This window comes from Nylanderia fulva, unplaced genomic scaffold (genome assembly GCF_048542155.1).
Source record: "Nylanderia fulva isolate GAGA-0341 unplaced genomic scaffold, ASM4854215v1 Scaffold22, whole genome shotgun sequence".
In the NCBI taxonomy this organism is placed as follows: domain Eukaryota; kingdom Metazoa; phylum Arthropoda; class Insecta; order Hymenoptera; family Formicidae; genus Nylanderia; species Nylanderia fulva.
In genome coordinates this window covers 1,508,825-1,523,846 of record NW_028190285.1, presented here as the reverse complement: position 1 = coordinate 1,523,846, position 15,022 = coordinate 1,508,825, and the positions used below count along the sequence as shown (strand labels likewise).

Below are 15,022 nucleotides of genomic sequence, written 5' to 3'. Positions count from 1 at the left end.
CCTCTCCTATTAATTAATTGTCCGTCTCTTCGTTGTCGTTTGTTTACGATCACTTTCCTTAAATTATTACTTAGCCATTCTCATATTGACCTTTATTCTTATATGTAATCCCTCTGTAAAACCCTTTGCTATAGGACGCTCCTTTTTTCAGATAAACACGAAAAAATAATTAAACGGCGATATCTTCGAAACAATATGTTCTACGTAGTTGGGAAAGAATCGAAAAAATATGATTTGAGTATATAAGGTATTAAGTAATTATGTTATAACATACATATATGATACTTTAAACTCGATTAATATTTTCGACAGTTATCAGCTGATAACTGTCAAGAAATATTAATCGAGTTTAAATAACTATGTATTATTTTTTTTAAACATATTATTTTAATTCTTCAAATCTATTATTATATTTTAAAATTTAATTAGCAAAGTAACGCTTTAATCACCTAATTTTTGTCCAAAAATGTTAATGGAGTTAAAGTTTTAATAAACTTTATATATAATTTTTTGAATAGTAATCTTTTTAATATAAGTAAAAATCGAGGAATGTGTGTTGTTCTGGTTTTTCAATAAGCTGGAAATAATGAGACACGTGAAAAGAAACAAATAGGCATTTATTCACAAGAGGCAGGTGTAGTTACAGTAATTTCATTTCTGTCTTGCTTTTATGTATATATATACATATACATATATCATTATGTATATGTATGTATATTCTTGTATTTATAATAGTATCTCGTAAACCGTCTCGTAATTACTCGATTCGGTCCAACTACGCAATACAAATGGGCATGAACAATGGGGGCGGGTGCACATACAAAGTGTTTTCTTCTCTCGCACACGAAAAACGCGCAGTTTTCATCCGTCTTATTATTCGCCTCTTATTCTTTTTTTTCTTATTTTACTTCCGACGCAGCGAGATTCCACCGTATAAAATTCTATATATGTGTATGTATATGTGTGTGTGTAAATGTGTGTTTGTGTCAAGATAAAATCTCGCTGTTCGTTTTCTATTCGCTTAATAAGATTCGTCGCATCTCGATCTCGACGAATCACTCGGAACGCGGACGTACTCGCGGAACGGGTGTGCTTTTTTTTTTTCTTCGTTTCTTCTTACTTTTATAAAGCGCTTCTCACCCGGATTGTCTCGCAAGGATCGATTCTCGCGACACCTCAGGTGAGTATCGTTTCGGGGGAGAGTGTCAACGGATAAGTTAGCACATGTTAAATTGATAATTGCCAAAGATCAATCGATGATTTGTGTGAATTTTCGTTTCGAAGAGGATTCTCTCCTCGTTTTCATTATTTCGAATCGGCGATTGATCCTCATAAAAGGGTTGTATCGGCAATCATCTAACTTATCCGAGCTGTCTTTCCCTCCCCCGTTTGCAAAAATCGGTGATAACAATATATAATATATAGTATGACAATACGACGATGGCGGCTCCTTAAATTTGTCCTCTATAGTAACGCGACGATGATGATCATGACAACAATGTAATAACAATGAGGCTTTCAGCGGCGATAGAGCGTGAATAATTATAAAATAATCCATAATCGATCTGTAATAATGACGGGTCATCGAATATAAAATACCCCTTATGTCAAGAAACAATAAGTAAGCAATAAGTATAAAAATAGAGGGATACTTTTCGAAAGACGGACAGAGAAAGAGAGAGAGAGAGAGAAAGAAAGAGAAAGGGATAAAGAGATAAAAAAAGGAGAAAGAAAGAGAGAATGAGAGAGAAAGAGAGAGAGAGAGAGAGAAAGAGAGAGACACTGTAATTATCAATGAAGCATCGTGTTTTGTGCAGAACAATTCTTCTATCAGTATAGATTCGCGTTTCTTTCTCGTTAAGGGTATTACATGTCACGGTAAATACAGTAAGGTTCGCTATGCTATGTCAATTACAAGTGGCTCCTGTCATGTTTAACCATCCGAACCCTTCTCCTCCAACTCCTCCTCCAATATTATTTCTCCCGTGTCAACACTTATATAAAGAGACAGTTAAGCTATGCGCAATTTATGTGTGTATGTTCTGCTCTCTTTTGTATACACGTACTTGGGAATGTGTGTGTGTGTGTGTGTGTGTGTGTATGAGAAAGTGAAATAATGCATCGTGTGCAAGTGCGGTGCGATGATGTGAATGTGTATATCCGTTGAATTCTCCATAGCTTCGGCCTTACTCTCTACACGTTTATATTATATTTACATCCATACCATTTATAATTCTTCTCTCTCACGATTTTTTCTGTCTTTCCTCTAAAAAAAAAAGGAAACGCACGAATTAAGAGAGATAGGCGAAAACTTGTCTGCGAAGTTACATTATTTTTCAAGAGAGATCGGTAATCACAATTTTTTGTAATTGTAGAAGCAAAATATACACCGAAGCACAAGAGAATATGCCAAAACACTGGTAACGAAATCTTCGACTTTGAAAACGAGAAATTTAATTTCGCAGAACAAATTCCCACTAAGCTCTTTCGATCCCATGTTTTATTACAGACTCGCGACGCCGATTGGCGATTTTTCTCTCCTACAATTCACTATACAATTCAATGCAAGTCAGTTATGCGACGCGCGTCTATCGAGATGTCATCCATCCAATCTCACGATACGAAACGAAACGAAAGAAAGATCTTGCGATAAACTATTTACATAATAATAGTAATCGCTCTGCCCAATCAGCAGCATACTCCATGCACACTCATCATCCTTTCACGCACACTCTCCCGCAACGCTCTATTATATCTCGCCTTCTTCTTCTTTCCGCTTCTCTCTGACTATTTTTTTTCTTTTACTTAAAGTGCTACATAGAAATATCTTCGTTCTGGGTCCCGCACAACTTTGTATCTCTCGCAACGACGATGGCTCGTACGACGTGACCGTCCTCGCAGGACGACAAGAATTGCGCTCTCTTAATGGAAAAGAATCCCTCCGAGAAAAATAGAACGATGCGATTTTAGTAACTCGATCGCATATCTCATATTTTTTTCTCTGACTATAATCCATTAATAAACGTCACTTGAATTTATTTCAAAGAGAGCTGATTAATAGAGAAGAGTTTACAAATTATTTATCAAGTCTTAAAATACACTAAGCTATTTGTTCACATAATTATTTTAAAATGAGAAGAAATTAAAATTGATAAAAAATTAATTGGACATAGAGAGAGAGCACATATTCTGTCTAAATTCTGTCTAATATTCCATTTCTGAACCAGTAACAGCGGCGAGTCTCATTTACGTATAATCGTCATCAGTGTGCACGCGTGTACATTAGTAAGTGTATACGTGGATTTTGTGAATTCGCGGTGCGATGCGATCGAATTTTTAAATATTACCACAAAAACGTCTGAATCGTTTTCTAAATTCTACGATAGCGGCGATCGCTAGTGCGAGATGCAATCCATGCTTGGCACCTACGTGTTTCTACGTAAGTAGGGCTAGTATGTGTGTAGATGCGTGTCTTAAATCGTACATCTGACTCTTTTTTAACAATTGCTTTTGCACGAACATACATCTTTCGCATGCATCTATCCCTTGAATAGCGATCGAAAAAAAGTGCAGTGGCCTGATATGCATACGATTTTTCAGCTGTAATACGTTATTGTGTGCTACGATGCGTCTAGCGATAATAATTATTATTTACCGTTCGCGTTTACGAAAATAATCATTATCATCGATAACAATTATTAATACCGTGGTTATTCGATTTAATCATTTATTATCGCGGACGCGTTATTTTCGCATCTTAATCACTGATTTTCTCGCCTTTGCTGCCCTCCCCCATCCACCCTTTCCCCCGATTCAAAGTCTAAAGGACGGTCGCGGTATAAGTATTTGTCGTATCGGCTTCATAATCTCCGAAGTGCTGCAAGTTCTTTTTTTTTTTTTTTTTTAAAGCTCCTACTAATTCGCCATAAAAAATAAACTCCCTATCGGCCGTCGTGTTAACGTGCGCGTGTGTATGTCTACCGAAGTTTCCTCGAACCTATCGCGCATCTCGTCGCCGAAAAACGCGGTAAGTTCGCGGGATATCCGATACAGTCGCGGTGCGCGTGCTGGTGTGTTTGTCTGTGCGGAAGTGCGTTCTTCTTCGCACGCATGTATGTACGCGTGTGTGTCCCGTACGACCCGGTCATCTCCCTCGTCTCGCTTCTCTAATCTGTACACCCGAGAATACACGCCACACGTGAGTTTATATATTATATTTATATTTATATATATATTTTTTATATATATATATATATATACGCAAGCTCTCTCTATAGCTCTCCTCGAATCTCCTCGAATGCCTTCGCGGATATTATGCTTACTACTACGTTAACTGCAGCTCACTCATTCTCCGATTCGCTCGTGAAATTCTATGGGCGGGTTATTCCTTCTCTTTTCCCTGCCAATTCGAGCAAGCAGTTGATTAAATTTAGCGCGTAATCATCACCTCGTGTATGTACAGACAATTTATTCTTCGAACACTCTTTCGATTCCTTCGTATTCCTCCACCCCTAATCTATCGATTTTTCGCGAATATTCGCAAGCTAGTACATGCTGCCTCTTAAAAATTTCCGACATGCTCGCCGCGCGACCCAATATCGCTTCCAACTCTCGACAAATTCGCGAATTCCTTCTTCCCTTACCATACATTGCATAACATACATAACATCATATCGACATAGGTAAGCGTAGTCCACTATAGCTGTGGTACTGGTATAGCACTCTGTGGAATTTTTCGCGAAATTTCAGTCGTTTACATCATAAAGAGAATATCCATTTGCCCTACAGCGCCTCCTGGCACTTCAGACTCTATTTTCATGTTTCTTTAAGGATTGCTCTCCCAGCGGGCAAGCTGGATACGCCTGGTGTCCAAAGAGGGTGAAAGCAGCGACTTGAGGGACGCGCTCGGCGGTGAGCTTCCGAAATACTTGAGGGTCAACGGCGACTGGAGATGCCTGTGTCGGATCACCTCTCGCTCAGCAGGCAATGGCCAGAGTTCCTGGACAGTCGGGGAACTGATTCGATTAATCGAAAATGTTCAATTACTCGTTTCAAATTCTTTAATCTTGCACACACATATATATATGTACATACAATATTCATGTATATTACCTGCAGCGAGAGAGCCTCGTCTCAGGATTCGCCCTGCTTGTTTCTACGGCCAGTCAAGGAACCAACTAAAGACTTCAAGGTCGCGCCTAACCCTCTGCCACTCGGAGTATTAAGACTGCTAGCATTTCTAAAACCCTGCGGATGTGCGTCCAAGCATTTCTGATACCTCAGCTGAAAAAGAAATACAGATATCTTCTTCATTTATCGCCTTCTTTCAGCAAGAGAGCTTTGGCAGGATCGTAAAAAGAGAGATTCTCACTTTACAAGCGGCCTCGATTGTTTTGCAGAGAGCTCCGCTGCTAGGCTCGCAGTTGAAAACGTGTGCAATGAACAAATCTTGCGCGGTATGCATGATAAAAGCGCATTGCTTCACGTTGCGACCGATACCGAGGAATGACAGGTAGCGTACTCGACACTCGGTGATGAGCTTGTCATCCTGAAACGATTATTAATCGTTATGAATAATCGTTTTTAATAATAATTTTTCAATGCTCAGATGCTGATATCTTTAATATACTCACGTTCGGCGTAAGAATTGAAATCATGCTAGGAGCTACGGCGACGTTGACGTTTCGCCATTGATTGAGCGGCGTATTCGTCACGATATGTTCTATCGCCTCGTTCAACACCTCCATGCCAGTCGCCTGATTGACTTGCATGGATCCGAGATACTGCGCTCGCAGCACCTTTTTCGGCTCTTCCATCGGCGTTGGAAAAGATTGTGCTGCGCGAAAATAATACAAGAATTATTTAATAATCTTTTTAAACTTATTTTTCATTTTCAAATAACTCTCCAACTTTAGTTTTTTTTTTTTAATGATATTTCTGTCTTCATTTGTCAATTTATTATGAACAAAGTATCTTCTTATTAGATATATTTCAGATAGACCAATTTAATTTACCAATTATTATTTAAAGAAATAGTAAAATAAAAGATTTTATTTATTTTTGAAAAATTTTTGAAACTACTCACTGACTAGTGCTTGACCGTTTCTGTGGAAGCGTCGATGTTCAGTGGGCAGATTAGTAGGTCTCGTAGCTAGACTAGTCCGGCCATTGATGTCCACCGGTTTCGCTAGATTCTGATGCTGTGAACGCTCGATCATTATCTTCTTACAAATGTCGCGAAGCGTGTTCGCGATCGTGCGCGCCGGAATGTCGCAACGGAACACGTGACACATGTGTTTCCTGGTAGATCGATCTCTTGCTACGTAAGCAAAATCCCTGAAGAAAGCAATATATATTTAATTAACAACTTCTGTTTCGCCAAACAAAAAGTTCTCACTTTAATTTATATTTTTTTATAGAATACAATTTTGTTATCATCGTATATTTTACCTTTCGCTGTTAGGTCCGTCCAAAGAAAACCACATTCATGAAAACAATGCGAATATATGCATATATTAGTAAAATATATATACCTCACGTAATATATTTAATAAAAAGATTGAAGAATCTGACATTCTAGAAATTCTCGGAACTCAGTTCTTCGATTCATTCAAAGATAATTAATATTTCACTCACCGACAGTGATCTCTTCCTACGCCCCATACCCTAACTGTATGAATAGGCTGCGTGTTTAATACGGTGAGATTCTCTGGATCGATTAGTTTGAGCGCCCCTTCGTCCAAGTCCATAAATAGATCCTTGCCCTGAAATATTTCGTAATATATTTCTCATCGCGTGTTTATTGCACAAAATTTATCTTGGTTTATTCCATTGATCATTTCAGAGGTCTAAATATACATTCGCTAATCAGACGTTTATTTTAATTTTAAATTCTATCACATTCAGACTGTTTTTCTCGTTGCTCTCATGTATCTTTTTTTTTTATTTTATCGTTAATAAAATGTAAACTTAATCTATATCTGGTTTTCGAAAGAAAACACTTACGTCGCCCCATCGTCCAACGACATCCAACAGATCGTTTCTACCGAGTGAAAGATCCACGATACACTTGTTCACGGCCTTGCTGCTTCTCTCAGGTGTTAGATCCTCTTCCGCAATTTCCGTCCAACCTAAGGATCGCACGGCAAATCTGATCGGCTTGTCTCTGCCCTCGGAATCCGCTCTTGCGGGATAGCTTCTTCGTCTGAAAGAAATAAATGAAGTGAATCGATGACAATCGGCCATGTAAGAGCGAGGCGATATTCGCTTACTTGAGCGCCAATTCCATTTTCCTTTTGCTTTCCAATTCCTGGTCCAGAGCCGAGCTCGTGTTGCTGCGAGTCACCGTGTTCACCATTCCGCTCAAAGTGTGAAAATTGTTTATCTAAAACGGTAGCGTTGCAAATTAAATATACATAATACACATAAATATATAATTTGTAATTTATATTATTATTAATATCAATAAATTATAATTACAAAATGTTTTAATAAATTATTCTACTCACGCTATCATTATCCTTGACCAGACTTCGACGCGCTTCCGTTTTTGAATGCAACGGAGCCTCTGGAGGTTCTCTCTGTATATTGCCGCTTTTCACATGCCAATAATAAGGTCCATTCTCATCTAAAACAGTATTTGATTTTATGATTAATAAAACTTGAAAGCTTCCATTATTTATAATAGCCGCGTATTAATTTTCGATTTTATCATTTTCGATATATCATTTCTTTAATGAAAGAAGAGATATCGAGAAAACTAGAGAAAATCTTGAAGAAAATTAATGCGAGAAACATCAATTTATTTATTAATATTTTTCATGTATACTCATTTTTTTGTAATGCATTTATTTTAAATTTTTTTTTCAGCGGCATTTTTTCTACCAAGGATTATTTATATCTAAATCTAAAAATTATTTCGATACGATTACTCGGATTTCGTGTATCGATTTGAGAATGGAATACTATTTCAACCCTGCTCGACTACTCACCCTCGTGCTTCTGCCATCCGGCCGGCAGATTCTCATCTTTATCCTCGGAATCGGTGCTATCCACGTCCGTCGGTTTCTCCTGGGTATTGTTCTGCAGAATCGCATTGTTCTTCTGGTCTTTTGGCTGTCGTCGTTTCACCGGCACCGCGTACAACTCACTGTTCAGGCCACCCTCCACGTGCGGCACACCTCCCATCTCTGTGGTCTCGTTGTCAGGTTTCTCGCAATAACTGAAGTGCAAAGACAAGAAAAACCGAGGGTCAAAAAAAAGTAGGTTCAAATCCAAAAGTTCGCGTCATCGCGACGATGTCTACTGAATACTCAAGCGACAATATATATTCAAAAGTCTAGGATTGGTCTAAAAGATGTCTCAAGGAGGTCTGATATTTCGACATCTTTTAGAATTTTGTATCTACCTTAATTCAAATCATAGGCGGACTCGTAATTTTTTCTTTACCTGTATAAAATGTAACATATGCTGGAAAGTATACTTTATTTTATTTTATTTTTTTATTAGAGGATACGCAAAGCATATTAAACATTGTTGAAAATGACAAACACGCCTTTACTAAATCCGTCTATGATTAAAACGTATCTTTACAAACATGTCTCTAAATATTGTATTTTGCATGTACTTTTAATATTAGAAAATAAAAATAAAAAGAGAATCAAGATCAATATTAATTATAATCGGCCATAAGAAGTGCAGCAGAAACAGGGAGTTACAGCTCTTATTTATTCAACGAGGAAATCAGCGATAGTACATAGTGCAAGCTCATCAATTTCACCACAGCGATATACAAAGCTTCGTGAAAGAAATATCCATTTTCATTTATCGGCCCTAAATGCGGATCTAAAAATTTCGTTATTTACCATTTGCTATTCCCGACTGAGATTACTACGACCTACGCGCGGCTCGTTTCAATTCGTTTCGCATCATCACGAGGAGGCGGCCACACGCGACAAGGTTGTTCGCTAAAAAAAAAAGTCCTCTCTCTCTCTGTTATATCGCGAAACTGCACGAGTGCGCAATTGTGTTCGTACTGTCGCGTGACTTGAGGGAATTTCAGTTCACGTCATTTCAGGGCGAATCACGATCGCCGAAATAAGCGGCTTGATTTATCGCGTCATTGTCCGATCGCGTTCATTCGTCTACGGGAAAACGAATCGGCGAACATTCGGCGACGATCGTCATCTACGACGGAATGACAAATTGATTTCCGCTCGTTAGATCGTCTCACGACTGACGGCCGTGCCATCTCGCTCGTAAACCATTACTATTGATCCTCTCGGCTATGTAGTCGCCCGTTATCGTCGCCACGAGAAGTCCTCGCGTGCTAATCGAAGTCGGGCGCGACACGAGTCGGCCAGCAGGAGATTATTTACAGGGACTGTAAAATAAAACGTCCTTTGCGAGCGAGCGAGCGAGGAGAAATTGCGCTTCGTACTTGGGAGTGATGTAAAATTATATATATCGTGCACATTCATAAAAGGGACCCAAGATTTTATGTGAAATTGGGGTGAATAAGAGGGAATGACCTGTATACATGCAGTGAAGAGACTGTAACAGGTGTCTGTCGCGTCTGTCAAGTGTTTGGTTCCAGGGGAGGCAAAAACGTTCGAAGTTTACTTTTATTTCAAACATTATGCAAATGGCCGCAACGTTATGTAATGATCAGAAAATGCATAATTCGGGAAAGTTTAAAAAGACTTCAAAGAGTTATATGATAACGTGATAGTAAGATAATTCAATAACTTTTGATCGCTTTTACATAGTTGATTAATCTTACGAATTGTAGTGCCGATAAAAAATTATAATACTGGTAAGAATAATAATTTTACACACAAAGGATAAGTGCGATAAAGCGAGTCAATATTCGCGGTTGTTTATTAAATTCAAGACCGGTTATTCACATTTGCTTTTAGTATAGGATCCAACTACTACTATATTTTTTAAAGTGAAATGTGCAGGAAGGAGCAACGTGGCTACCCCAGTGGAAAGAAAAGTATTTTACTTTGTAATACAAGAGAGCTCGAGACAAGTACGACTTGTACTGGCAGCACGAAATTGTATTTTACTTTCTGATACGAGCAACGCGCGCGCGAGTGACAGATGATCAGCTGTTGCAACGCAACCGAGAAAAAATGTGTATATAAAAATAATGGTATCTACGGTCGGCCATGGAAATTTCGCAGGATTATTTCGTGATCCTTTTTTAAGCCACTGTTGTTCGCGCGTGAAAAATATCGCGATAGATAATAAGTCATTTTTACAAATGAGAAATTTTTATGGAAGAGAAAACATACTTATATGATATACGTCATATGTCACGTATAATATACAGTTTCATCAAAGTGAGCAAAGTGCTGTCACTGATACTATTTCTCTCGGCTTAACGTTCGCGATTCATTCTTCAAATACGCGGTATTCATGGATTCTGCCACGCAGTATCACAATATGATGTGCAACAATGTGAGTACACGAACGGATAGGTGGATCTACACACACACACACACACACACACACACACAATAGCTCTCATCTGCGAGTACAGACAGGGTTGTTTACGCGAAACTCGGGTATTTCGTTTCGCGACGGGGCATTCTCGCTACTACAACGGCAAACAGAAGCGGCAACTTGAGACACACAAAAGAGAAGCGACGAACAGAGTGGTAACAAGCGGACTATATCATCAGCAGGAAGGATTGGGTACCACGAGATCACACGAGTGTGTTTCGTACGTACTTTCTCGACCCGGAAGTGTCCGTAGCGTCGATCGATCCTGACTGTAGGGTGTGAGATTGAGGCAGGATCGCGCTCGACGACGACGGGGATGACGAGCGGGGATTCCCGTTGAGGGTGTCGTCGACGAGAGCGGACTCCGCCACACCCTCGCAGCCGTACCTGAATCAGCATCGTTCATGCAAAGCATTACAAGGGGATGTATTGTCGACGGGCGTAGTAATGATAATGGCGCCTATCGCGATTCTCGATAGGATAAGTATCGCTCGTTAACCCTTAAGTGCACACGATACGCATCTGATACAATTCTTTTATGTGTTCGACTCATTTTTTTTTTCATCAACAATTTCAAGGTTTTAAAGGTTAACTCGGACTTGGTATTTATTTAAATACATTTTATAGATTTTTATTGCGATTTTTTTCAGTGTTTCAAGTATTTTATTCCTTTATTGTTGATTTAAAAATGCGCCGTTTATTTATTTTTTTTTAAACCTTATTATTTTATGTAATTAAGGTCTTACGATTAGTTATATATTAAGAGTTCTAAATCAAATCTTTTTCTAACTCCCAAAAATATTTATATACATATATTTTATTATATATATAATGTACAGATATGTATGAGTTATATAGAATTTATGCGCGCGATTTCACGAGATCGATTTATAAGGCTATTAATAAATTTAATAAGGCATATTAATCAGTATTTAAATTTGGTTGTTCCGTATGCATTTTTATCTCGAATGCGTGCGCTCTCGTTCTTCGTAGATGAAAATCGCACGGCTGTAAGAAAGTGACATTTTAATTAACGATCGAGAAACAGAACCGACGCGGTTAGTATAGGATCGCTAAGCATGTCGAAGTAATTAAGGGATTAGTCGAGCGGTTTGCTGACTAACGCCAGTTGCCTCTCCTGAGTATCGTTCGGGCGTATTAGAGGAGTATCTAAGGACCGACGTTCCTTTTGAACATACTCGAGGAATACGGAATTCTGGACTTTGAGGCCTTTAATCGCCGAGATTATAACGAACGACTCGCGAGCTTGCAAGAACTTCTCCGCGATATCGGTCGACTTTGCTTACTTTGTACTTCAAAGACGTCCATATTAAAAGTTTCAGTAAATTAAAATGAACAATGTTTGCATAAAGAGTGCGAAGAACGTTATCTCTTCTCCTTTCTCTCCTTATAACTTTTCAATCTTGTATAATCGTATGTTGTATCATATGTACCTATATATCTTGAGACGACAATTTAGCAAATTATTAACCAAGTTTGGATTTTTATTTAGAATTATCGTACCACGACTATATTATATAATTCTTGTTAAGAATCAAGCAGATGCAAACAGTGTATCGACATACTTGTTACTCTCAACTTTCCTAATTACATGATAATAATCGCGATAATTTTTCGTACGTGTCGCTAATTGGTGAACCTACTTCGTCGCTTACAGTTAGAGAAAACTAGTAATTGCGTGCTATGTGGTTGGAAAAAAGTTTTTAAACTTTTTCGCGTATTGCAATATATATATATATATATATATATATATATATATATATATATATATACCACAAGAAATAAAATAACGTAAAAAAAACTGATTAAAAAATTTGCTAATAAATCGTGCAGAGAGATAATTTTGAGAAAGCTCATGTAGTCTCCGTATAAAAAAAAGAAGAAAAAAAACTTAATTTAATTTAAAAGCGTGACGCGACAAAGATGACGACACGCATAACGGCACGCAAAGTCAAACGATATATAATTTCGCGCAAGTATTTGGGTTAGGAATAGCACGAGGGATGCTTTGGAAATTCGCCAGAAGTTTTGGTAAGGGGAAAGGCCCCTGTATTTCGTTAGAACACGAGAATGGCGCAGAACGATCGATGAGATATCGGTCTCTACCGAGAATTTCTTGTCGATCAACACTCTTGAGACTCTTTCAATGTCGCATTTCACACCGAAATGTCGGATATGGATTCGATAATCGGATATAATGATTTATCGAATTACGAATATTATGACGCGCTCTCTGAATCATGTTAAACGGATTATTAATTAATCTATAATAATCTCATATTCGGCCGCATCGAACCGAACGGACCGACGAGAGCTTTATCGGGAATAAAATCGCAATCCTGACGCATTGACGTAATTCGTTTCGCAAGAACGTTAATTCGATTCCCGATCGCGAACCGCGATAATGTTATATAGCCGGATCGTTATTAATACTATTAATCCCAGGATTGGTGAGGTGCTGCCACAGTAGTATCTGGAATACCGGGTTATTGACACTGGGCGCATCGATCGACCATATCGAGAATATATATCCATATAGTATAATATGAGCTCGACGATCCGAGTGAACGATGATGTAGACAATTTAAATCGAGACACTCCGAGATTCATCTCGAGATGGTCGCGAATCGATATAGTGAGACGATAATGGACCGTGACTCATCTTTGTAAGATGAGAGATATCCTGTCTAGAATTCTATAAAAAATAAAGGAGGCACAAAATTGAGAAGGCTGCGTGAAATTAATCTAAAAAAAATTTTTCTTTAGATTTTTTGCTACTCTTTCTGGGATATATTAATGGCACGTCGCGTTAAGTAGCAAAAAAGAAAGATAACTGATCGCGCGATATAACTAAAATCAGCTACCGGAGGACAGTAATTGTGATCCAAGCGGCGTGCGTACATGCGAGCATCGCCGTAACTTTCAGTCAGGTGTAATTAAACCCAATTAGGTCGTAAGGTGAGCAACTTCTGACGCACCTGGCTGGGCCGTAAATTACGCCGGCAAGTCTCCCTCTGTGTCTATCTCGCCGGCACCATGATTACAGTATTCGTAATTTTATGGTTTCTGCTCGAGAATGTGGATCATTATCTTCTGATTATATTGCTATCATCGTAAATCACGGCCTTTTTCAGGGAAGCGCGAATTAAATCGTCAGGTAAGGCACAGGGCGAAGAGAAATTATTTTTGTAATTCTAACGCATTGAATAAAATATAAAATGGATAAAAAATAGTCGTAAACAAACAAAAAAAAAAGAAATAATAAAGATAGAAGAGAAAAAAATAAACTGAATATTTTCGTTCATAATTAATATTTCAGATTTATGCTGTATCGATCGCCCGTTAACATGTCCTGCATTCTGCTAATGCCTATGTAGCAACTATCGGTTTTCCCCCATTAATGGAATCTGACAAACGCTTGACCACGACGGAGAGAGAGAAAGAGATAGAGAGGAACAGAGATAGAGAGAGAGAGAGAAACCTAAATTACAGAGTGTTGGAAAGACCGATATTTCGGGTGTCTGTGATTCACTGTCGGTGTTTGTCGATCGGCAGAAACAACGGCCGATTGACCATGACGTGGACATCAGCGAGGGCAGGTGATTTGCATGAAGGGAGTTAGAAGAGAGAGAGAGGGGAAAAAAGCGAGAAAGACCCTAAGTGAGGAAAAAGTGGCGCACGCCCGAAACACCGTGTAGGGTAGATGAACGTTCATGCAAAGTGCGACACAGAGTAAAAGAGAGAGAGAGAGAGAGAGAAAGGAAAAGGGAAAGAGAAATGGAGAAAGAGAGCCGAGCTACTCTTCTCCTCGCTCGATCAATACACACTACACAACCACCCAACCAACCCCCAACCCACACACACACCCTCTGCCCCATAGCAGCAACCCCTCGACCACTGTGTGGCGCTCACCCGCCAACGTCACCCCATTTCGAGCTCTACCTAACCAATGCACACACACACACACACACACACATATACACATATAGATATACATCGAATGGACGATACTGATCTCTATCGTATTGATAAAACGGCCGTTGCTGTTTCTGCCGTCTTTTCAAACTGATATCGGCTCGATATCGATTTCGCGACGATGCGATCAAAGAACGATTGGCATACGTGTTACGCGGAGATTATTCCCGAGACTTGCGAGCATCGGTATTCGATTCGAACGAGTGTCGTGAGAAGAACTCGTGCTGAAATTCGAGCCTGGTACTGCGCGTGAAAAGAAATACAGTAGCGCTCTGTTATTGTTGAATTGCCTGCCTAGAACACGTAGAATCGCTAGTTAGGGCCCTGTCGAAGCTAGAAAGTATTCCCCGAGGCCCTTTCACCCTTCGAGTAACTGGCATAGTGCCGCATACAACCCGCCGAGGTAATTAAGTTTCCGGCCGATCCGATGGGAGGAAGTCTCGAGAGCTTCGGAGCCTGCTCGTGGTTTCTCCAAATACATTGGTGGCCTCGCACAATTAAACAGCTACTACAACTT

At 39.1% G+C, this 15,022-nt stretch overlaps 1 protein-coding gene across 1 annotated transcript in view; it reads right to left on the bottom strand.

The window, feature by feature from the left end:
* Nucleotides 1-598: 598 nt before the first annotated feature.
* LOC114932641 (protein Fe65 homolog) overlaps nt 599-15,022 on the bottom strand; it is a 152,017-nt gene continuing 137,593 nt past the window's right edge. Inside the window, exons 5-16 of the mRNA XM_029304928.2 lie at nt 10,738-10,896; nt 7,992-8,221; nt 7,509-7,627; nt 7,272-7,384; nt 7,006-7,204; nt 6,637-6,764; nt 6,451-6,456; nt 6,086-6,336; nt 5,634-5,836; nt 5,372-5,548; nt 5,113-5,283; nt 599-4,999 (exon numbers count right to left, since the gene is read on the bottom strand). Coding sequence (XP_029160761.1) covers nt 5,134-5,283; nt 5,372-5,548; nt 5,634-5,836; nt 6,086-6,336; nt 6,451-6,456; nt 6,637-6,764; nt 7,006-7,204; nt 7,272-7,384; nt 7,509-7,627; nt 7,992-8,221; nt 10,738-10,896 — 1,735 coding nt within the window. The 3' untranslated portion in view covers nt 599-4,999; nt 5,113-5,133. The remainder of the gene's footprint in view (nt 5,000-5,112; nt 5,284-5,371; nt 5,549-5,633; nt 5,837-6,085; nt 6,337-6,450; nt 6,457-6,636; nt 6,765-7,005; nt 7,205-7,271; nt 7,385-7,508; nt 7,628-7,991; nt 8,222-10,737; nt 10,897-15,022) is intronic.